The 22,308-nt window shown below is 40.9% G+C and overlaps 1 protein-coding gene across 2 annotated transcripts; it reads right to left on the bottom strand.

Annotated features, from left to right (window-relative positions):
• Window positions 1–8,476: 8,476 nt before the first annotated feature.
• Window positions 8,477–22,221, bottom strand: ANP32E (acidic nuclear phosphoprotein 32 family member E). Of its 2 annotated transcripts, none has more exons than XM_064499005.1 (7): window positions 22,022–22,221; window positions 19,824–19,973; window positions 19,053–19,175; window positions 17,451–17,616; window positions 15,788–15,945; window positions 13,580–13,634; window positions 8,477–11,334 (listed from the first exon to the last, which is right to left on the bottom strand). In XM_064499005.1, exons 1-7 carry the CDS (start codon window positions 22,073–22,075, stop codon window positions 11,270–11,272), a joined length of 771 nt encoding a protein of 256 aa, XP_064355075.1. In that variant the 5' UTR covers window positions 22,076–22,221; the 3' UTR covers window positions 8,477–11,269. The 2 variants fall into 2 exon arrangements, with proteins under 2 accessions (XP_064355075.1, XP_064355074.1); XM_064499004.1 differs by having other exon boundaries at window positions 8,477–11,337; window positions 22,022–22,220.
• Window positions 22,222–22,308: the final 87 nt, after the last annotated feature.

The following is a 22,308-nucleotide window of genomic DNA, read 5'->3' on the forward strand; positions in this document are numbered from 1 at the left end:
CATTACTGGTATGTGTTTATTTTCCAATGACAAAATCTGAGTTGAAAGCCATATATAAGTTATAGAGCTATAAAGGAGATCAAAAGTATGTCAGTAAAAGAGTAAAACTGAAACTTAAGAGCTAGGACCCTTTTAAGAATATGCTCTTACAGGATTTTTAAATTGATTTTTGCTCAGTTTATTCAATGTAACTTCAGCCATTGTAAAATTTGGTTTTAAGAAGTTCATAAGAATTAATGTAGAGAAGGATGATAAAATATAAATATGTGAAAAAGGACTGTAAAAGTCCCTAAACAAAACTGTATCTCAATTATACTTTAAGTACATGAAACAGTAAGAAAGTTCAAATATTTGACCTTAATGGTGTGCAATGTGATTTCACTTGGATGAATAACATTAGCTGGCAGAATACTGGTTCTTATTAAACAAACTAATGATTTAGTTTCTTGGAAATTAAAGAGTTTCCTTTTCTGCTAGAAGCTGAAAAGGAGATGAAAGTTTCTTTGTAAAGCCTAACTTTTTCCCCTGCAAACTTGAAGAATGAGAATTTCTTTCAACTTAATGTTTTTTAAATTATAGTAAGCTATGTGTAATAGCAAATCTTAATTCTTTACTTTAAAATACATCCAGGATAAAGTTTTTCCTGGCTCAGCAGTTTAGCCTAACTGTTGGTCAAATGCTTAACATTTTTCTGTTTCTGCCATTGTATTTCTTAAAAATATTTAGTGAAATCTTAACATGTTTATGTCTCTGAACAGCTGATACCAATATAACTAAATGTATTCTGTGTTTACATACAACTAAATGTATTTTCTGTTCTTTGTGCCTTTAATGTTGATTAATGTTTCTTATTCTTTAGTTTTTACAGCATTCTACAACACACTTTTCCTAAATTATGTTAGAAGCTATCTCCTGAAGATTATAAACAAATGTTTAATATGCACTATTGTGTATAGACATACCTAAATTTCTCTATTTCTTTAGCACCACAAAGTTCAAAGAATTCCTGATATTATAATATAATATAATTCCTGAGGGATACCTCATACAGCCTAATATTTTGTCCTTGGCTGTAACTGTTATCAGGGCTTTCAAAAAACAAAAGTCCAAGAAATGTCAGAACAAACAGTTTGAAATAATCTGCCTTTGGAAAAGCTGTATTCTGATCTCCACCAATTACTGGTTGCTTTATAGTCAGAGCATGAGAATTTTAAATCCCTCCTACTACTCTATATTGTGACACTGGATCTTCTTGTATTTCCTGAATCCTCATGTCCTTACTATTTTGTAGTAAGTTGATATTTTAATCATGCTGCATATGTGTATGTGTGCATATTTGTAAGTGTGTGTGCATATGCATGCATGCATTTTTATTAAATGGGAGGTAATCTATTTTCTTAAGCAAAAGGATTAACTGTTTTTTTCTGTTTTAAATACCACATTGTTTTTATAACTTCTGGCACAAAACAGAGCAGCACAAAGACATGAATAGCCATTTGAATTAAAAACTTAAGAGTACCAATTGTGTCATTTCATTTTTTACTAATGCGCAGGTCTGGTCCTACCACTTTTTGTGTAGATACTCTAAACAGTGACACTGATAAAGAATAGATGGAAGAAAATGTTCTTGTTATTCTTCAGAAACACGAATTATGAAAGTCATGTATTTCAGTACTAATAATAGTTTTTGCTATAATATGGGAGCTCATTAGTTACAAATAGCAGTGGAGAAGAAATACCACAGTGTACTTAAGTAGAAGGACAATTATGAGTCATCACTGTGATGAAGCTGAGAGAAAGTAAATGTGATTCTAAAATGTCTTAGGAAAGGCACTTGCTACACAGACATGCTAATATCAATACCATTTTAGCCAGGAGCTTCCTTCCGATCTTAGGTTCCTGATTAAACATTATCTCTGCTTGTCCCCAGTACTCCCATGAAAGAGAGGTTCCCAAGGGATGTGGCAAAATTATCCCATTTCCTTCATATCCCCCATGTCTTTAATTATTCTTTCCTTCAAGATTTCATCTAAAGCCTTGCCTGAGTGTATCAGGAGAGATATACCACCACGCACATTTATGATAAAGTACTCCTCGTAGATAAGTGATTAAGCAAATATACAAACATAACTAAATTTGTCAACTGACACTGATGTAACTCATACACTCTTTCAACCCTGCAAAAAAACCCAGAGATTTTCAGTTTACCTTAAATAAGTTCCCCCAAAACATAAGCTAAAACACATTTAAGACACTCTTCTACCAGGAGAGACCACAAGGTTTGATACTATCGGGTGTGAATGCTTTCAGAGTTATAAACTACCTTCCTAAAGCCTCTGCATGCCAGAGTATGGTTTATCACTCGTAAAAAAAGTCTGCTGCCCCGCCTGCTACTGATGTAGCATGTGGTCTTCCCAGTCCTCAAACTGTCTCTTACAGCAAGGCAAAAGCACATAACCAAACTGTCAAGAATCCCACAAACATGTTGAATGTCAGATGAATCTATGCAATTCCTATCAATATATTGATTCTGCAGTCCTAAAGGAATGGAATTGCTGGTGTTGTGAGATCCTTCAAATGCTTCATGTATTGATAAGCAAGATAAAGCTTTTTAAAATTATTATTATTACTTTTATTATTATTATTATTATTATTACAAGTCCGGATATAAAGTTGTAAGAAAAAACTAAGTTGTTTTATAAATAGTGATAAGAAATGGTAGGTTCTTTCTCAGTTTCACTTTGGGGTAGATTTTAGCAAGCATTTCACCTATCAGTGTTGCTTTGCAGCACTTCAGGATGTTTCCTCAATATTTAGTCAAAACCAAATTCGCAGAATAATACCCATTCTCTATATATCATCTAACAAAACAGGAACCAAGCTCCCTAATACATCCCTGTAAGTTATTTTGCTTTTCTTGAAATGAACCTGTTGGAGAAATGCCTCCTTTCTGTCACATTCTTTAAGAAAATACTGGTATTTAGAATGAACTGATATGCACTATGGAAATAAAAAACATTTTTGAGCTTCTAAAGGAGTTCTTTTAGCTTGCTACTCTTCCTGTCACCATTCAATAGCAGAAATTAATCATTTTTGTCTGCTTTCTTGCTAAGAAAGGACAGGCAGAACAGAAGGAAAGGGAGGACAGTGGGTGCATGCACATCTGAGTAAAAGTGTCGTGTTAACTGAACAGTGACTTTGGACTTCTCTGTGGACAACGCAACATACATTGTGAAAACCTTTTCTTGGTTTCTAAATCATACATTACATAAGGCTTAAATTACACAATCTCTTAGCAGAACCTTAGATCTCTGTGAGGACTGTATGTGACTTATCTCTGCAGTAGAAAGCCTGGGCAAAAACTTCGTATTTACCATTTTTCAGAATGCTCTATTTATACTGGAAAGGGTGAAGGTGCCTATGTGCTATTCAAAGCATTTCTTGAGCTGCTACATCATACAGCAGTCTGTCATTTTATAACCCAGGTAACATTTCAAACAGTTCCTGTACAAACAACATACTGAGTTTGTTTCGTCCCTGGCATTACAGGGGTTAAACATGATACATAAACAGAAAAACGTTTTGAGAACAGGATGTTTGAAGAGTGAAAAATCTTCCTGACTTCCCACCACACATATTGGCAACTTCAGAAGACCTCTTTAAGGCAGTCCGTTCACAATAACCATATGCATTCATCTCTTCCCCAAATCCCATTTGCATTGGAACATGGGCAAGAATTTCATTCCTTGGGCTTGTTCCAAACAGTACAATGACTGCCCTCCATTTTATAATTGTTAACTGCATCTAACTGTACATTATCTTACCTTCAAAAATAATTGTCTTCTATGTATTACACTGCCGGTTTGAGCTCTCTAAGGATCTCAGACATCATCCTGCTAACTTCTTTATTGTTCTGAGGATGTGTGATGCCTCTGCCAAAATAAGTTACTAATAAAAAAAACTGTCATCAGACTACATGTAATGTGTTAAAATAAACCAAACAAATCAAAATCCTCAAATAGTATCTTGAAAGCAGATTCTTTTCTGAAAATTATTTGATAAAACCAATTGCGTAGAAAACATCCGAATTACTTGTTTTGCTCTCGTCTCTGTTATCATGCTTTAACTAATTAAAAAAAAAAGGCAGACATAGAAAAAATAGCAAAACCATATTTTACCCTTAAATACTATTGTGAAAATCAACAATAAAAGTCTTCCTATATAAAGCAGCCATTTAGGAGGACTATTTACTGAGGAAAACCTTAGTTTACAGAGGCTGGCCTTTCTAGACTCCATTTAGAGCTGAGGGAGGAGACAGGGCTTTCTAGGAAGCAATTAAAAGCACCTACATTAAGTGCCTGCTCTTAACTGCTGTTTGGAGGAACTGCTCACACTCTGTTGACTACCAAAGTGTTCATTTTTGTTTAGACCAAGACCATTTTCTTGTTGAGGAACTCTCATTTGCTGCTCCTCGGTCATCAATACAATTATTTTATTTTAATTAAATTTACTATAGAAGGATACACACATCAAATATACCATTTTAACATTTTACATTAATATAGGAAAAATACCTCTTCTCTCCAATGCAAAAACAAGTATGAAGTCTGTGGTCATTTGTTTTCTGGAACAGAATCCTTTTCCTCAGTGCCAAGGGCTCCCAGCTTTTATGTATAATGTGGTTTTCTTTTGGTTTGTTCTCGTGGGCATAAATTTATTTTCAGATTCTCCCCCATTTTTTGGCCGTTAAAATAGAAGGACGAGGAAGGGGTTTCCTCAATTGTTTGGGGGGGCTTTCTTATTTAATGAGACACACTCAAAGGAGAAGTTGAAGTTTAAAAAATAGCATTCTCCATAAGATAAGGCTACAACTCGAGTGAAAAAATCCCTCATCAGGAGCAGCACCAGAATTTTCACTGCCCCAGGCTGTGCTACGCAGCAAACAAATTTTTCTGCCATCCTGATCGAAGCAGCAGCTAACACTGACTTTCGCTGTTGCCGTCCCAGGCATTTCGCTACCCTAGGGCAGCTGCTTGCCCTGACTATCCGTTTTTGCCAGTCCAGCTGATCAACAAACAGCAAATGGAGAGGATGAATGCGTACTTACAGTATGCTATAATCTTACTCAGGCAGCAACCCCAAGCACAACTAAGAGCTCAGAAATTGGAAGAGAAATAAAAATCATTATAGATTATTTTTCTCTCATGATTTCTAAGCTGATCTCATTCTTTTGCTTCAGGCGTTTGCAATGTTCATGACCAGTGAAACTGTTACGTACTTTTTTAGTATACAATAGCAACTCTATTGCCACCAAAACCAAAACACTGCACCCTGTTTACTGTTGAATGTGGCCGTTTTTTTGATAATTCTCGGTACTTTATCATACAGCTCATAGTATTTTACACTTCAAGCCCTAATTCCTGAAATCACGTGGCTGCATGAGAATCTCAGCTTCCTTTTTATCACTTAAAAAAAAAAAAGATGAAGAAGAAACGTGAAAACATGCTCTTTCAAGGCCAGACATTGAGACAAACACAATAACCCTCATGTTTTTGTATTTTAACCATACGATTTTTGAGGCTAATTTCTTTTGGGGGGCAGGGGAGTGAAGGAAAAGCAAGCTAACTCACAATTTTGGAGCCTGTGCGAATGGCACCAGCTAGTTACATCAGCTCTGGGTTACCTTACAGATCAAAGTAAGTCCTTTTGTGTAAAATCCTACCTGGACTAGGGTTAAAATAGCTGGCAGGTAAGTGGAGAAATGGATGCCTGTCCTAGGCAGGTCTAAAGAGAAAGCGCACAAGAGGGACCAGGAAGGTTATGACATCTGCTATCAGTCAGTTGCACGTAAAGCAGGAGCAGTAGCTTCGCCGACACCTGATGGGACCTGCAGAGACAAGGACGCAGCAGTTTCCTCAGAAGCAGAACTCACTACAGCTCATTTCCAGTATCCCTCATTCAAATGCATGCCCTGCTGCCCAACAAAGAGCAAATTTATTATCCTCTCGCTCCGCGGGAGCATCGAGACCATCTCCCCGTGACCCAGACACCTGCTTGCGAAAAGGTATCCCAGATTCATTTGGGGACTGTGACTGCATCGGATTTGGCTGAAATTAGGTAATAGCTACCGGGGGAAGGAGGTGAGAAGGGAGGGGAAATTGTCAGGTTACCCTGCATCTGCCGTTTCTCAGCAAAGCAGGTCAAATTTGGGGAATGGGTATCTGTCAACTACAGCTGGAGTGGTATTTGCCTGAAAACACATGCTTTAAAAGAATTCTCTAGCTGCCATATTTAACTGGGGAAGAATTTCTCCACATTTTCACGTAGAGCATTTGTACCAAAGCCCAGCTAAACTTATCCTTGCCCATGCAGGACGTTGAAATAAACTTTAGAGATTAGGGCTTAGCAATTGTTTTTTGTTTGGGCTAGGAGCTACCTTCTGCTTCTCAGTAAACACCACCACAGAGCTCACACAAACTGACAGGAAAAGGCTCTCTTTGGGGGGGGGGGGGTAGGGGGGAAGAAAGTGAGGTAAAGCCTGTTTTAAGATGGAAATGAGGCACTTGGCCGGAGCCTCCTCTCCCTCACCCCTCTCGGCGCAGCTCCCCTCCAGCGCTAAATGAGTGAGCGCCTTGAAGGGGCAAATCGGCGTGTGGGGGGGGGGGCCAGGAGCCGTTGGGGAACGACCGTTGGCGGCGGGGGGGGGGGGGGGGGGGGGTTGGAGCTCGCGCCACTTCAAAGCTGCCCCCGCCGCGCACGAGGCTGGGAGGGGAGGCGGGCCCGGAGGGGTGGGGGGGGAGGAACTGCGGCAAATCTCAGCCAATCAGCGGCGGGGTCTCGGCTCGGCCCCTGCTGCCCGGAGCCGGGGAACCCCGTGGCTAACGGTTTCCCGCTCTCAGGGGCCCCGCGCGCCCTCGGGCGGGGGAGAAGGCAGGGCGCCCCCGTGCTGCGCTCCGGGGGAGGCTCCCCCCCCCCCGGCACTCCGCTCGCCTCATTAGGCGTCCCTGCCCTTGAGGAAGGAAGGGGAGGGGAAGCGGTGCAGCAACTGGAAGGGGGAGATAAGGGCCGAGAGGGGCGGTATAAGGGGGAGGGAAAGCGAAAGAAGGGGCAACAAAAGAAAAAAAAAGGAAGGAGCAGAAGGGAGAAAGCTGCGCGGTCATCCTCCAGCAGAGCTTCCCCTCACTGCGACAAAATGGACGACGGGAGAGCGCCCCTGGGATTCTGCGGGAGTCGGGAGAAGCCTGGTCCATTTTTAGCCTTTGGAGAAAGCAGCAGGCTTCCCCCTTCTCTCTTCCTGGCAGCTGCCGAGGCGGAGAGAGAGCACGTTTTCCAGCCGTGTGGAAAATCTCGCCTCTCAGAGCCGGACAGATGATTTCACAGCAACTGAGATGTATTTTAAACCAGAGAGAGACTACCAGCCTATGGCAGAGAGAAAGCTGGTTTATTACAGGTCATGACAAGCTGCGAGCCTCTGAACAGAACGAGCTCAGGAGCCTGTCAGCCCACGCCCCGTCATTGCCTCAAGTTTCTCCCGATTTTGAAGTCATGCCTACACAGCACTAAATTTCCTCTCATTTCCATTGCCATGCATGTATCAGAAGGGAGCAGCCTGGCTATAGTTAACATAAAATCACCAGCATCCCCAAAAGCTGCACTCAACTTCCACTGTTACAAACAATCCTAAAGCTCAGGTTCTCCCTTTTTTTGCTCTCCCTCCAGTGGGCAAATAGGTACCCAGGGAGCAAGCAGCCAAAATGACTTGAGATGGAAGGGCAATTCCTTCTCCACGCCTAACAAAAAGAAAAAAACAAACAACCCACTAATTTCTTGCCTAATCACTCATCTAGTAGAAAAGCCTGTTTAGTTACTAGCTTTCTCAAGTGCGTCCAGGGAATTTTTGCCAAGAATACTGGACCAATCCCAAAATAAAAACAATACTATGTCTAAGCTGTATAGGAGAAGCAGCTTTTAAACATTGTTCTTGAACAGGGAGTAATTTACACAGACCACAGCAGCTATTTTGAAAGAACAGCATTAGACTTGCAGCTTGGGCTGTCAGGCACATCCAGACAACATTTATGAAGAACAACATATAAACAGTCTCCTGATTTTCATTTCTGTTTCGTAAGACTTAGCCAGACTTGCATAGCTAAACTGCGCTCGAATGGTACCGATTTATACAGCATGCAAAAGCCCTGTCAACTCCAGCACTCCCTTCTGCGTTAAACTCATCTGGAAACATTCTGGGTGAACTATCCAGACACCATTTTAGGCTTTCCATAGGTGCCCTTCCTTGACTGGGATAAAGTTACCAAGAACTATAGCGTCCAAGCACAAGTTCCAAGCACAGAAAGATGCACAATTCTGCAGAAGGCTTTCAATTAATGAAGAGATAGCAGGAGCAATTACCTCTTACTCCAGTCCTTAAGAAATACAGCATTCTCTGCTTAACAGCTGTACATACTAAAAGAAGTAATCCAATACAATAGTCTCAATTTATTTGAAATAATTCAGTTTGAAAACTTTTTAATTTAAAATTTACAGCACACACAGGGAGGAAACATGTTTTGTTACAACTAAAAGTTATCAGAAGAGTGCTGCAGGGTTGTTTTCTTTAATTTAACACTGTCATGGCTTTATTCAAAACACAGTTGCACAAAATCAGTTACTCCAAAGTTTAAGGAAAGAGTTTGATAAGGAACTGAAACACACTATATACATACTGCCATACAAAGAGCATTAAAATAGGACAAAACCTCTACAAAATATAAAACCCACCCTTACATATTTGCATGAAAAGACCACCCACCAAGCAAAAAAGTTTCAAAAGTTATCTGGAGGCTCTGTATTACTTTTTAAAAAATGCTATGCTGTTTAACTGCATGCCAAGCTGACAAATATGAAACTATATTTAGATGGTAACACTGAGAAAAAGACAAAGTTACTTAGGAAATAAGTTTGTGTGAGGCTCAGATTTTTAGATGTAGTGGCTGATGCACTGCGCTGCAAGCTGTTTTCAGGAAGCGTTAAGTCTGCGTATCTTAGGGAAGATCTGCTAACCCCCTCTAAGTTTATTTTCTGTCAAATCAACTTATTCAATGTTAAAAATGTTAAAGCTGGACTTGTTTACTGAAATAAGTCTGCTACTGAAATAACTTTCATCTACCAAAACAGTGTTTTTCTCCATTTAAAACTAACTTTGTATGCATCAGTACAAGATAGTTAAGGAAAACCCTGATAATGAGGTACTCTGAAGTACACAATTATAAATAATAGGTTTCACTCAGTCGCCGAGTCTAGAAAATAAGCAAAAACATGGGAAAAAACACCTTACTATCTCAAAGCTGAACACAAAGCAACTGCCTCGAACACAGAGCCTCCATGACAAAATAGGGTGTGCACTTACCTAAGTTTTCTATTCATTCAGTATTCATACACAACACAGGAACTTAGATTGTGGTTGCAAATGTAGTTTCACCACTACTTTTCTAGTGTCTTTACAGATACTCATTAAAAAAATGTAAAACCCATTTAGTCAGTTGATTTCTAAATATATTGCCATCTGCCTGACATGTTTCATTCAAATGCCTTTAATGGCTGGCTATGCTTTACAGCTACATGAGAAACTATGATTTAAGGCTCTATTTGGGGGAAAAAAAACACACACACAAGAAATTGGGCTTTGCAGAACTTCAACCCTGCAGTATCTAAACTTGATTTACGAGTTGGAAGTTGCATTTAAAGTCTGCTAGTGTGTGAAATGCCTTAACATTCACAGGTAACCGATCTGTGGGTGACTGGCTCTTTTACCTAGGTCCAGGAAATCTCCCTCTTCCCCACCCTTGGTGTTTCCCCCCAGTTTAATGACAACTATTGTCAGCCAAGACAGATATAAAAATAAGTCTCTTGAATAAAGCTGTGTGTGATATTTGGTTCAGTACCTACGTGAAACAATGTAAATTAGTTTTTATATCAAGACTACTGTTTTAAATCCAAATCATGACGGAAAGAGGAATGCTGTATGTCGGAACTTGTTTTGCAGTGGCTCAAATGGAAAACATGAATCCACTGGGGCAGAATTATTAAGACCTGTTGGTCACAACCAGGCTGCTAGAAAAAAGCTTGTCTGCATGTCTCCTGTACTTACCACTGGCTGTATGTAACGAAACAAGTTTCTGCAGCCATTCAATATAAAAAAAAAAAAACCCTAAACTATTAACCAGTATTATACATGAACTTGAATGTTTTACCTACAACCAGATTTAAAAAGTTTAAAAGGAGAGCTGCAAAGAAAGACCGAACTCATGCTTATCTTTCCCCCTTCAATGATTCTACAAAAGTGGGGTTTTCTGTTTGGAAAAGTGTGCTTGAAGGAGTTACCCGTTAACTTTTGCATTAGAAATGCATATATCATATAGCCAAACACCACAATGGTTGCAGAATTACTGAAATGACAATGTAGGAGCTAGGTGAGTGAAAGCGTAACAAAGACTTTTAACAAAACTGTTTAAAACTATGGATTATTTACTTTTGTTAATACCTGCAATGACTCTATTTTGGAGAAAAGTTTAAGGATTACAATCCTTTCGGTTTGCCAGGATACATTCTTGAAGATACCTAGTGAATGCTCCAGCAAACACTGAACTTCTGAACAAGCAGAAGAAAAAAAAAGTTCAGAAACCTGCTTAAGCTTTGCAATGTAACACACAAAATGGGATAGAAGACAAAAAATTTACAGGAATCACCTTCTAAAAAGCTGAAATAAAGATGTCACCTAGTTGTTGATTTCAAATAGAATCCCTGGTAAACTCAGACTATAGTCAACTTCTCATTTGAGGCAGCCTTGAGTTTGTCATATAGCAGTTCTGACTTCAGCTTTTTAAGTATAAAAACCTTAAAATCTTGAAAGAAATCCACCATACTAAACCCATGTAAAATGAATGTTTTAACTCCGGGCTAATGATGACCAACACAGCAAGCTTATATAAAATTAAAGAGCTCCAAATAAAATTCTAGGGGGAAAACTTGACAATGGCTTCAGTGATTATAGGGCTGAAAATTGTTTTCTACATATAGGTTTGCTAACAGGCTATTATATCTTATTTGGAATGATAAAAAGGGCAAGAATAGTAAAACCACACTTTTCCTATAAAAAGTTAACATATCTTCTGTAGGGACATCTATGGTACATGGAGACATACAGATCTGCATAATCACTATTGCGTATTCTGTAACTTAAGAGTCTGGTCCTACTTGTGTCTCTAACAAATTAATCATCCTCTTCCTCGCCTTCATCTTCAGGGTCTCGTTTCCTCTTCTCCCCTCGAATACCCTCTGCTAAGGAAAAGAGGTATGCATACATCTCATTATATTCTGTTCAGACATCAAATGTTAAGACAGTTTAAAAAAAGCTAGCAAATAGATTACTGCTTATTTGTAGTTACTACATTCAGCCCTAACATCTCTGGGTTACTTATGGCTCTCAAAAAAAGATCAGTTTACATTACTCTGAATAATTCATGCAGACCATATTAAACTAAATACAAGCTAAGCATGTGACATTCCATGCAGGAATTATGTGACATTCCATACAGGAATTACCAACATGAAGTGCATTCATAAGTAAGCGTTTCTGAATTTAATGCTATGTGTGCCATAATTTAACATATATTGTAGAATTTAAATGGAAGTGACATTTTTGTATTTCCTTTAGTTTTTAGAATTCCCCCAGAACTCAGAATATAAGTTTCTGCAGCAACCGAATTAAATATACTCCATTCTCTGCCTGATTGAAAAGCTGCTCTAAACACCTTGCATAAAAAAAAATTTAGCTTATTCCTAGAAATATCCTTAATTCAGTCAGTGGACTATGCGCTCTTGTGGCAAAATCATGAATTGCAATTTGGTCAAATCTAATAGATTTATTTTCCAGCAGTCATTTCCTGGCTAATTAGCCATCGTGACTGCCTTTGTTGTCTTAATAGATTTGTATGCTACATTTGAAAGAGAACAATCAGCATCACTAGTTCAAAACTGCAGGTTTTCAAGTGCAAGATACGCATCTCCAAAACCTATTCCATTAAGCCAAGCAAACAGATCAGATAGTTACTAGTCTAGTGAAAAATCCTAGAAATTCTAGAATTTGCCTACAGTTTATACAGACATGGAAGCAGGCATAACGACTGCACAAGAACTCAAAGCTCTGCAGCTGTGGATGGCCTCTGAAGAACAGGACAGAGTTTCTAACCATCAGACAAGTTAAGTTCTGGAACAGCCTTCTAGCAAAAAAAAAAAAAAGAAGAAGAAAAAAATATATGGGAAAATCTAATTAATTTTAAGATGACCCTGGGTAGTCTTTCTTTAAAAGAGACTTTAGGGACCACTGGCTGGTAATTGCAGGGCACTTGATCCTATCTAGTGTCTTAATCTTGCCATTTGTAACACAGAGATGTATATAAATAAGTCTCCCATCCATCCATGCCCTAATCATAGTTCACTGATAGCTACACAGAAAGCAACAATAAGCCTTCTACTAACGGAGTAACTTTTGTTCCAGTACTCCAGAATGGACTAGGGACTTCAAACATAAGGCTGCTCCCTACCCCGAAGGCTTGGAAAGCTCAAACAAGGTGCAAAAAAGAATGAGTACTATGTCTGACCCATTTATTACAGCTCCTTTTTAAACATGAAAAGATAAAGTAAGAAGTTACTGTATGGAGGAAAAAAAAATACTCAACCTACTTCTGCTTGCAAACAGAACTTTATGTTCTGAAAAATACCAAAGAAACAGTATCACCCTCCAAGAACACCACTGTTTCCACATCAGGTTTACCTATTTAATACATCATACCTTCCTAAAACAAGATAAACCATCATCTTCATCCCCCTCCAGTCTCTGGCACCTATTTGCAAGCTTTTGACTATTATTTATGTGCCTTTCATAGAAACAGTAGCTTAAAAAATTAAGAAGTTGCAACCATTGATAAAAAAACTAGATAGAAAAAAAAAATGATTAGGCTTACTCGGTAGATAAGCCATTACACAGGATACTGTGTTGCGTTTGCCTCCTAGGAGTTGCCTCTCATACTGCAGAAGCTACTTTCAGCTTGAAAAAGTGAGAAGATGCATCTACTGCTGCTTTTAGGCCTTTGTCTGTGAAGCCTCTGGTGTATTTAATAAGATGTTTTAAATGTATGTAAATGATAATTGCAAAGTATATGCAAGAGTGCTTCTCCTCTCCATGTTGGAAAATTAAGATTTCTGCCTGTGTAGATGATCCAATTTCTTTCATCTTAGAAAAATGCTTCAACAAAAGACTTGGAGAACTGTAATTTCTTTTGTATTTTTATTTTACAAGCAGGTAGACAAAAAATACCAAATACTGCACAGTTACTTTATTGCCTGCTTAACTTGAATTCTTGCTTAAACCCATCCTAAAATACTTCACGTACCTTCAAAAAAAACCCCAGCTAGACAATGATTTATGCCAATAAAGTACATATCCCAAACTCGCCAAATTACAGAAATATAAAGAATCAACTGTTTTAGCCACAGCTTTAATACTTAGCAGAGAACTTACCTTCTTCTTCCTCGTCACCTCCTTCTTCAACATAGTCGTCATCGTCATCTTCATCCTTTACAAAAAATGTGGAATATTTTTAAAATCGCAGCATACATAAGTTTCAGTTAAATGCTGATCCTGAACAGAAATTCAAAAAACCTACTTACTCTCTCCAGAGGTTGTATTCCATGTTTACTTTTTTGTTACTAGACATTTGTACAAGGATAGGAAGGCAAATTGTCTACAGTACATTTAATTTGCCCTGCCAGTGTATTATCTGGCCCAGTATCCTGGTTTCTTCATGTTTTTTTCCCCCACTTATCAATACCTTAAAGCCTACTCAGGATTAAGTGATTGCAAAGTTAAGTGAAGAGGCCGCGACCGCAAATACAGATGACAAAGAGCTTTAGTTTTCCTTTTAAACCAGTGTCATTAAAGGACATGGAAGAGGAGAAAACTGAACAGTTAATACCTTCAAAATTAGTTTTTTTAGTCAAATGATTTTAAATTGATAGTTGGAACAATATAAAACAATTGACAAACGGAAGCCCAAAAATATTAAGCAGTGTTGCAAGAGCTCTGCTCTATTGACACAACATCAAGTGTGCGAGAAAAACTGAAGTTTTATTTTCATATGTATCTGCTATTTCAAATTTAATACAGAGTATAATGTAGGAAATGAAAACATGAAAGCATTAAAGATTCGATCTGACATCCGCCCTTAGAACATGGGAATTAAAAACACTCTGGATTAATCCATGAATTAGAATGGTGCATGATTTCACTTTCCAAAATGCAGGAAAAAGCTAGCAGACTAGAACTCTCTCAAGTGTGTACCCTTCACCTTGACCACCATCTGTTCCTTATCTAAGTAAATACAAAATACAAACTCACTATCTGCTTTTGTTGCACCATCATCAGAAGGGCCATGGTTTTAAACGCCTTTAAAAATTTTCACAGCTGTGTGCTGTAATTCCTAGTCTTCTAACATGCAGAGCATACTACTACAGACCAAAAACAATTAGTTTCTGTTATCCTTCCTAGTCACATATTGCTCGTTTTCCAAAGGAACTACCTTTGAGGTCATAGCTTCAAAACTGATTTAGTCTTAGCTCTACTAATTGTGTTCCAGCCATTACCTGCTCAGACTATTAAGGCAGGAATGGCTGTTCGTAAGCCTACGGAAGACAGCAAGTCATATGAGCACTAGTTAAAAGAACTAAATGAAGAACAAAAGAGTTCAGTTGAAGGTTTTCTGCACATTCATGTGGAATTTGGCTGATATGAAGTAAACTCTTATCAAGAGTCACAGTAATGGAAGCGATGTCCACATTTCTTGATTTTCAGAAATGAGATTCAGAAGGTCTGAAATGTGAGAGCTGCTTCCATAGAGATTTACACACAAAATCCATGCCACGCATTCTCTTATTGGAAACAATTCTAGTCATCGAAAGGAGAGGACCAAGATCAGGACTCCCAGATTTTACCTCTGTGCAATCGTAATTTAGGCATAACCAGCCTATTTCTATGAGAATCCATTCACAATGTTGTAAAATGTGTGTATTTTCCTATTCTGGCCTCCTAATACTTCTCCATTTGCTTTTTAGCACAATATTACTCAGAAGATCTTGTAGCAATGCTATTTTTACAGGTTTTCAACAGCAACACTGAAAAAATTTCAAGTGAATACATGAAAAAAAACAGCATTTATAACAACAAAAAATATCAGCTTTCCCTTTGTTTCCTCTTACTTGAAGTACTGATAACTTGCTGCTATTGCTTTCTCTTCTTTCCCCAGACCAAGGTGTTTTCTTCACTTTTCCAAAAGATATTAGTCTACCTAATATATATTTCTATTCTGACAGTTTAATTCATAGCAGTGCACAGTTTCGAAACGTTGGGGGAATACTGTTTTGTTTGCTTACAGAAAATAAAGAGACTAACTGTCCTGCAACATTAAGAGGTGGGATAAAAACGAAGCATATCTTGGAAGTTGGCAAAAAGCATCTTCATAGTTCACAGCCACCACTCATGTCCAAGTCAATGCTTTGTACTTCAAGAACAGCAAAGGCCTCTCTAACATATCCTTTGCATACATATCCTGTGTATGTGTCCTGCATATACACGAGATTTATAGTACTCAGTGTTTATAAGTTTAAGTTAACACACAAGTCTGTGGGCAGTTTCTCTTCATTTCTTGGATTCAGAAGAATTGACTAACTTTACCTGGATCTCCTCTTTCATCAGATATGAAAGACCAACTTCCTCCTCCTCTTCACCTTCCCCCAAATCTGAACCTCCATCATCTTCATCATCTTCCTCTTCATACTCTCCTGGCGGACCAGCTTCATCCTCATCTTCATCATCATCATCTTCATCACCTTCTGAATTTAAGAATAGATGTTCCTATTATGTATATGCTAAAAGTTTCATAAACTTCTCTTTATGCAAGCTTGCAAATGCTAACTTAAGCTAATTGAGACATTTTTTCTAGAAGAGTTTTTTAATGTAGGCAATACATGGGAAACAAGCGTGATTTTAATAAAGTTAATCTTTATAATTTTTTTTCCTGAAGAGCGGCTACCGGCACAAGCTTCAGGCAAAATTCTCAATGCCTGAAGCAACTACCTGTGCAAACTCCTGCAAGGGATCTGAAAGTAGTCAGTGGAGGGGAAGGAGAAGCTTCGCTGTAGAATCAAACCCTAAAACATTTAAAGGCAAAACCAGCTCAACATACTACATTCATCTAGTTTTTAATCACTTATCAGTAACTATAAAACACCTATAGTTCTGAGGAGACAGTTTCCCGTTTCATTTCTATGGCTGGAGCATATAGTCACTTCCACAGTTTCAGTGAAGTGAATTACAAGAAGTGACAAGGTGATTTAACATTCAAATTACTTTTCAAGTCAGTGCCCTATTAATCAATTTTCAAGTACTGGGTTTATTTTTTCCAGGTATAGACTGCTCTGCTTGCATCAAGCCAGAGTTCCAGCCTTGGACGTGTGTGCGTACCGCTCAGTAGTCCCCTGAGAGACATAACCCAGCATACAGCAGTGGCAGCTCCTAGCTAATGATATGAGGCGCACAGAAAGTATTTAGGAACCTCTGCCATAAACAGACACAACCCAAATCTAGTTAGTTATGTGGATATTTAGAACAAAGATGGGCATAAGACACTGCATCGTAACGGCAGCCTTATCGTATTTGTTAACAACACTCAAACATTTTAGATGTTTTCCATAGTAGCTTTGACTGCCAGCCATCTGCTAAGCCAAAAACGTTTAAAGAAGATGTGCGCGCACTCCTTTGCATCACATCAAGGTAGAATTTGTAGCCACACAGTGACACACCTATACCTAAGGGTTTGGTTCTGAATTCATTAACAGGGAAAAAAAGAACTCATTGTAATATTGATTAAAACTGATCAGATCAAAAGGAACCATATCTTTGTTTTGTATAAAAACCTATTATACTTGAGCTACAGGACTGAAATCATTACCATCCATCTTGTACTTTTTCCAGAGGCCGAAAAAATAAAGTTATCATTTTCCTACAGAGTAACGGGGGGGTTTCCCCTCGCTTCATATCATTCGCTAGTGTCAGAGTGCTCTACTACTGGCAGTAACTACTTGCGGAATATTTATGTCTTTGTAAGAATACCTTCACTCACATTTCCTTCAACTTAAAAGGCTTCTGCAAGAACACTCGAAACCTTCAGCTAGAGTTTTCCTACTGTATCACAATATTTCAATACTGAATGAGTTCTAGAAGTCTGCGCTTCAAAAATAAGAGCACAGTATCATGCTAGTGCATTCAAGGAGCCGCTGTACTCCACATGTTTATTACAGCATACTATTTCTAGCTACAGTTTATTTCAGGAAGTTACCCTCATCATCATCATCTTCTGAGTCCGGTGCCTCATTATCTTCCTGATCAAATCCATCTAGGTACGTGATTTGCTGAAGCAGCTCAAAAATGCTGTCTCTGTAATCCTCGAGGTTTGTAATCTCACAGTTGAACAGGTCAAGGCTCTTCAAGTTTTTAAGATTTTGCTGAAAATAAATGAAAAATTTTTTCTCCCCTTCTTGTTGACACAGCTTTGTGGCACCTCGAGTTACAGTGCTGTCATAGCCCAAATACAGTTAACCATACGCTCAAGCACAGAGTTCACTATGGCCCCATCCCTTCTCTTCTATGCAGTATTTTCCTCCCCATTAAATACAAACTTCAGTTCAGTTGTTTGCAGTGGTCACAACTCCTAATGCAAGTCACCACGGTGCTTTTGCGGATCAGCTCCACAGCGTGCTCACAGTATGCCCCGCGCGTCCATGGAGCGCTAGACCATCACGCACACGCTGCGGCCTACTTTTGTTCAGGTAACCATGGGCAAAAACTTAACTCCAGCTGCCTTGCAGTACACAGTTTGACGAGTTTAGCTACAGGCATCTTGTGAGGAGCAAGCAAGAGACATTTCGCAGCATAACAATACTATGGAATTTGCTTTTCAAACAATAAAAACTAGACAACTGACCATTTTTCTTACCTTTTAGGTTCTGCATACAACAGAAAACACCACGTGCACGCCCTAGCAGACATCTAAGATCTAAATAAAAGTGTTTCTTCTATAGAGCATTGTAACTACTTTACTTGCTCTCCTAACTGCTGGGTCAAAGCACCATGGAAGAAGATAGAGAATCTCCATGAGCAGACCTGAAAATATGCAGACTATATCAAAGCCCTAAAAAAAAAAAAGATCATTTAGCTGGCAAGATGGGTGCAAAGACCAGGCTTGGTAACGACAGATGCTGGTAGCTTCCTTCCACAATTAAATAACCTACTACCAGGGCTTTCCAGGTGCGCTCCTAAATGACTGTCCCATACACACATCCTAATCACTCCACAGTGTAATGAAAGCCTATGGCAGTTGCTTATTAGACAATTTATACTTTAACAAATGAACACAGAGGATCAGCGATACAAAACTTGGCCAGTTTCCTATCAAAGACAAAACAGAAGTTCAAAAATGTCTTATTCAGTAGATCCCATTCCTAACGCAGGAATAATTTCACAATGGCACATTTACAAGTAGTGTCTCTAATAACCATGAGATTAAGTTAATCGAGTCAGGGCTAACTGAATACCAGCAAACCTAACACACCACGTTATCAATTTTTCCTGAACTGGCAAGAAAAAACACCCATAAAACATACGTAAGAAAAGAAACTTCATTTTTGGTGCCTTTTAGTTGTGCTGAAAAAGGATACAAGCAGCTAAAACACATATCTTCGTAGCTGCCGATTTCTTACATAACGTTAGTTTAAACTCCGCTTCTTCTTCTTCTACTGTACTTGTAAAAATATCTTATACACAGCACTGACAGCAATGCCTATCCCATTCTCTTGCAAAAATTAATCTATTCATTTTTCTTTATGAAAGATAATATTTATTAGATTTAAATTTCCAATTAGCCCCCTCACTTCATACTTACAAGAGCTTCCACAGTGCCAAGATCTTTGATTTTGTTGCCACTTAGATTTAGATATGTGAGATTTGGACATCTTTCTGCAAGGACCTCCAGGCCTCCCGAAATTATGTTGTCGCTCAATTCCAACTATCACACAGAAAAATTTATGTAGTTAAATGGTTGGTTTCTTGCTATCAGATTCAGACCCCTTCATTTCTCATTATCCTCCCTTTAACTCCACAGTTTAATCACAAAGCTGAGCACTTTTGAACAGTCCCAAAGTTAACAAACATCAGCTGTGTTAATCAGCACTTTCACAGTCAAAAAGTTCCTTTAAGTTTCCTATGACAATTATGAAGTATTCCTTAAAGTTTCATGGATTTGGATACCCAAACTTTAAGCTAGCAGAATACATACGACTGGAATTCACTGCAATCCTTTATTTTGTCAGTGACAGGCAGACGTGCTCCAGCGGCCAAGCAACCAAAAAGCCTGTATCAAGCGTTAGCATTCAGAAAGATAAGGCCAACCTTCACATTTTTAACAGACAAGCATTTACTGTTCGAAGAGCTGTTGACCAAGAGTAATTTGGACATAATTAACTAGAGATGCCCAAAACAATTTTACATCTCCAAAAAGGCCACAGATTGGCATCATTTCACAGGCCTGCAGTCTCCTAAAACGCTTCCCATGATATGGGGACTAAACTGCAAATACCAAAAGGCGCAACAAGTTGCGCTGCCCATGATTTTTAACCTCACAAATCGCGCTGTTTTGCAGACCAGAGATACGTACCTTTCGGAGCTTACTCAACGTGGGAAGCTTGGCCAACGATGTCAGCTCGACGTTGGCCATGCTAAGAAACTCTAGCTCTTTAAATGAATCATTCAGACCTTCTATTTCGCCATTGCTGGATCGGCAGTTATCGAGCACCAACTCTGTCACCTTCGAATAGGATATTAAGTCACTTGTCAGTTTAATGAGCATCACTAAACCGTGCACTTCATCTAACCACAGCTCGGAGGCTGTTGAACACCTGGTTTGTATTGAATTTAAATGAAAATTGAAGTTATTTGCGGTCTGAAGTCACAGAACCCGCCTGTTTTAAAAAGGTATGCAACAGTTTCCCTTCATAGGAGCATGTTTGCAAGGCGGCAAGTACAGCTATCTAAAAAGAAACTTTAGCATACTGATAGCTGTACTTTTATGGCCTCATATATATAATGCCACCACAACGTGGCAAAACAGTGCAACCCTCAACATAAACACATACACAGAAATTGTGGGGTCAGATCGGATCGACGGCCCATCAAATAAAACACCCCGTTTCCAGTAAAGGCCTGAGTACGCTGAGCGAAAGAGCAAGAACACGTAATTTGGGCAGCTTGAGATTCATCTGCTTGTTTTACAGGGGGAAAAATAACTTCCTTTCCATTAGTTAGTGGATCGCTTGTATACCAAAACCGCGATTAGTTGGGGTACGCACTGCTTCTAAATTCTAATAACTGAACATATTCTAACGTGTAAAGCCATTACACTTCTTTCTGAATCCTAAACTTTCTGACTTCAGACTATTTTAGCAGTGGGTTGTGCAGGTTAATTAAACATAATTAAACAACTTCCTTATGCCACTGCTACTACAACAGCTGGTTAGCAACGAAGGCCTCACACTTTGAGAGGAGGCAACAAGGAGCATCCAACAAACTCCGCGTTATCTGATGTATTACGGAGCGCACCGCCCATCAGGAAGGCCGTTAACGCGACTACCTTTCCCCAGCATGCTTTCAAGTAAAAATTCAAGCCTGCCTTCTCGCACAGCACAGGGAAACTGAGTATTTAAACTCATAGCCCCGTTTGTCAGCTTCAAATAAAGCCTCAATATTTGTTATTTTGCTTAAAAACCAAAGAAACCGATTTTTATTTTTAAAGAAAGTTACTAAGGGAGAGGGGGCCTTGGCGCCTTAGGCTGCAACATGCATCTGCCAAGCTGAGAGCGTAACCAGGCCTCCTGAGCTGACCTGCCGCCGATGACGGAACCGCGCTGCTTGGCGGAATACGGAGTTTATGCACTTTTTCTTTTCTTTTCCCCCCCCCCCGAGGCAGGTCGCCCCGCGCTACCAGCCCGCCTGGACTTTACTCCGGGGCGAGCGGGGCAGCGCGGCCAGCACCGCTCTCGCCCTGACCTCGACGCGAGAACATCTGTCAGGGCACCGCTCCCGGGGCGGCTCGGCGGCGGGGGGAGGCGGGGGGGGGAAGGACCGCAGCACCGCCGGGTCCTGCCCCGGCTGCGGGGGGGGGGGGGGTCCGGCGTCCGCCCCCCCGGGGGAACGCAGCGCCTCGCCGCCCTCCGCACCTTTGGGGGGGGTGGAAAAACACCGACGGGGGAGGATAAAGTGCGGTTTTACTGCGGGGGGGGTGAGGGGGGGTCCCCGCCCGGAGCCACGCGGGCGGCCGGTGCCATCGCCCCAAACGGCCCCAAATCCTCGGGGGGGGGGGGGGGGGCAGGCAGACCCCCCCCCCCCCCCCAGGAAGCCGAAGCCGTTTAAGATGGATCCGGTGCTGCGATGCCCCGTTGACACGCGCGAAGTTGCGAGCGAGGCGAATTACGCCGAGAGGAAAACAAATACATAAATTAAAAAAAAAAAAAAAAAAAAAACGAGGAAAAGTTGCGGGACCGCCGCACGCAGCCCCCCCCCCCCCCCCCGGGAGCCCTCCCCAAACTTCGGGGGGGCGGCGGCGGGCGCCCCCCAGACGCGAAGTTGGCGGCGGCGAGGGCCGAGGCGGCGGCGGGGGGGGGGGGGGGGGGGGGGAACAAGTTGCCGCCGCCGCAAACCGCCCCGGGGCCGGCGCCCGGAAGCGCCGCCCGCGCCCGCGGGGCTCCTGCGCCACGGCTGACCCAGATTCGGCGGCGCGGCCGGGCCGGGCGGAGCGGAGCGGAGCGCGGCGAGGGGCGAAGGCGGCTCCCCCCCCGCCCCGGCCCGCCGCCCCCTCACCTTCTCGGGCGCGCGGTTCCGCAACTCCAGGTTGATGCGCTTCTTCATCTCCATCGCCCCCCCCTCCCGCGGCTCCTCACTGGAGAGGGAGGGTGGCCGGGCGCCGCGCGGGACGCGCCCGGGCTCGCTGCTGCGGCCGCGAGGGAGCCGCGAGGCGGGACGGGAACTCGGCCGGCCGCCGCCGCCACCCGCCTGGCCCGCGCGCAGCTCCGGCCCCGTCAATGGCCGCTCGCACACTGAGCCTCCATGACATGGCGCATGGCGCCCCCTCCGCCACGCCACGCCCC

The sequence above is a fragment of the Dromaius novaehollandiae genome, chromosome 29, assembly GCF_036370855.1.
Source record: "Dromaius novaehollandiae isolate bDroNov1 chromosome 29, bDroNov1.hap1, whole genome shotgun sequence".
NCBI lineage: Eukaryota > Metazoa > Chordata > Aves > Casuariiformes > Dromaiidae > Dromaius > Dromaius novaehollandiae.

Bases quoted from the DNA above. Each gene is read 5' to 3' on its own strand.
- ANP32E (XM_064499004.1), bottom strand. From the start codon at position 22,075: ATGGAGATGAAGAAGCGCATCAACCTGGAGTTGCGGAACCGCGCGCCC. The intron at 17,617-19,052 runs GTAAGTATGAAG...ATTTATTTTCAG, and splicing joins TTGGCACTGTGGAAGCTCTT to CAAAATCTTAAAAACTTGAA. The intron at 15,946-17,450 runs GTAACTTCCTGA...TCTTAAATTCAG, and splicing joins AGAAGATGATGATGATGAGG to AAGGTGATGAAGATGATGAT.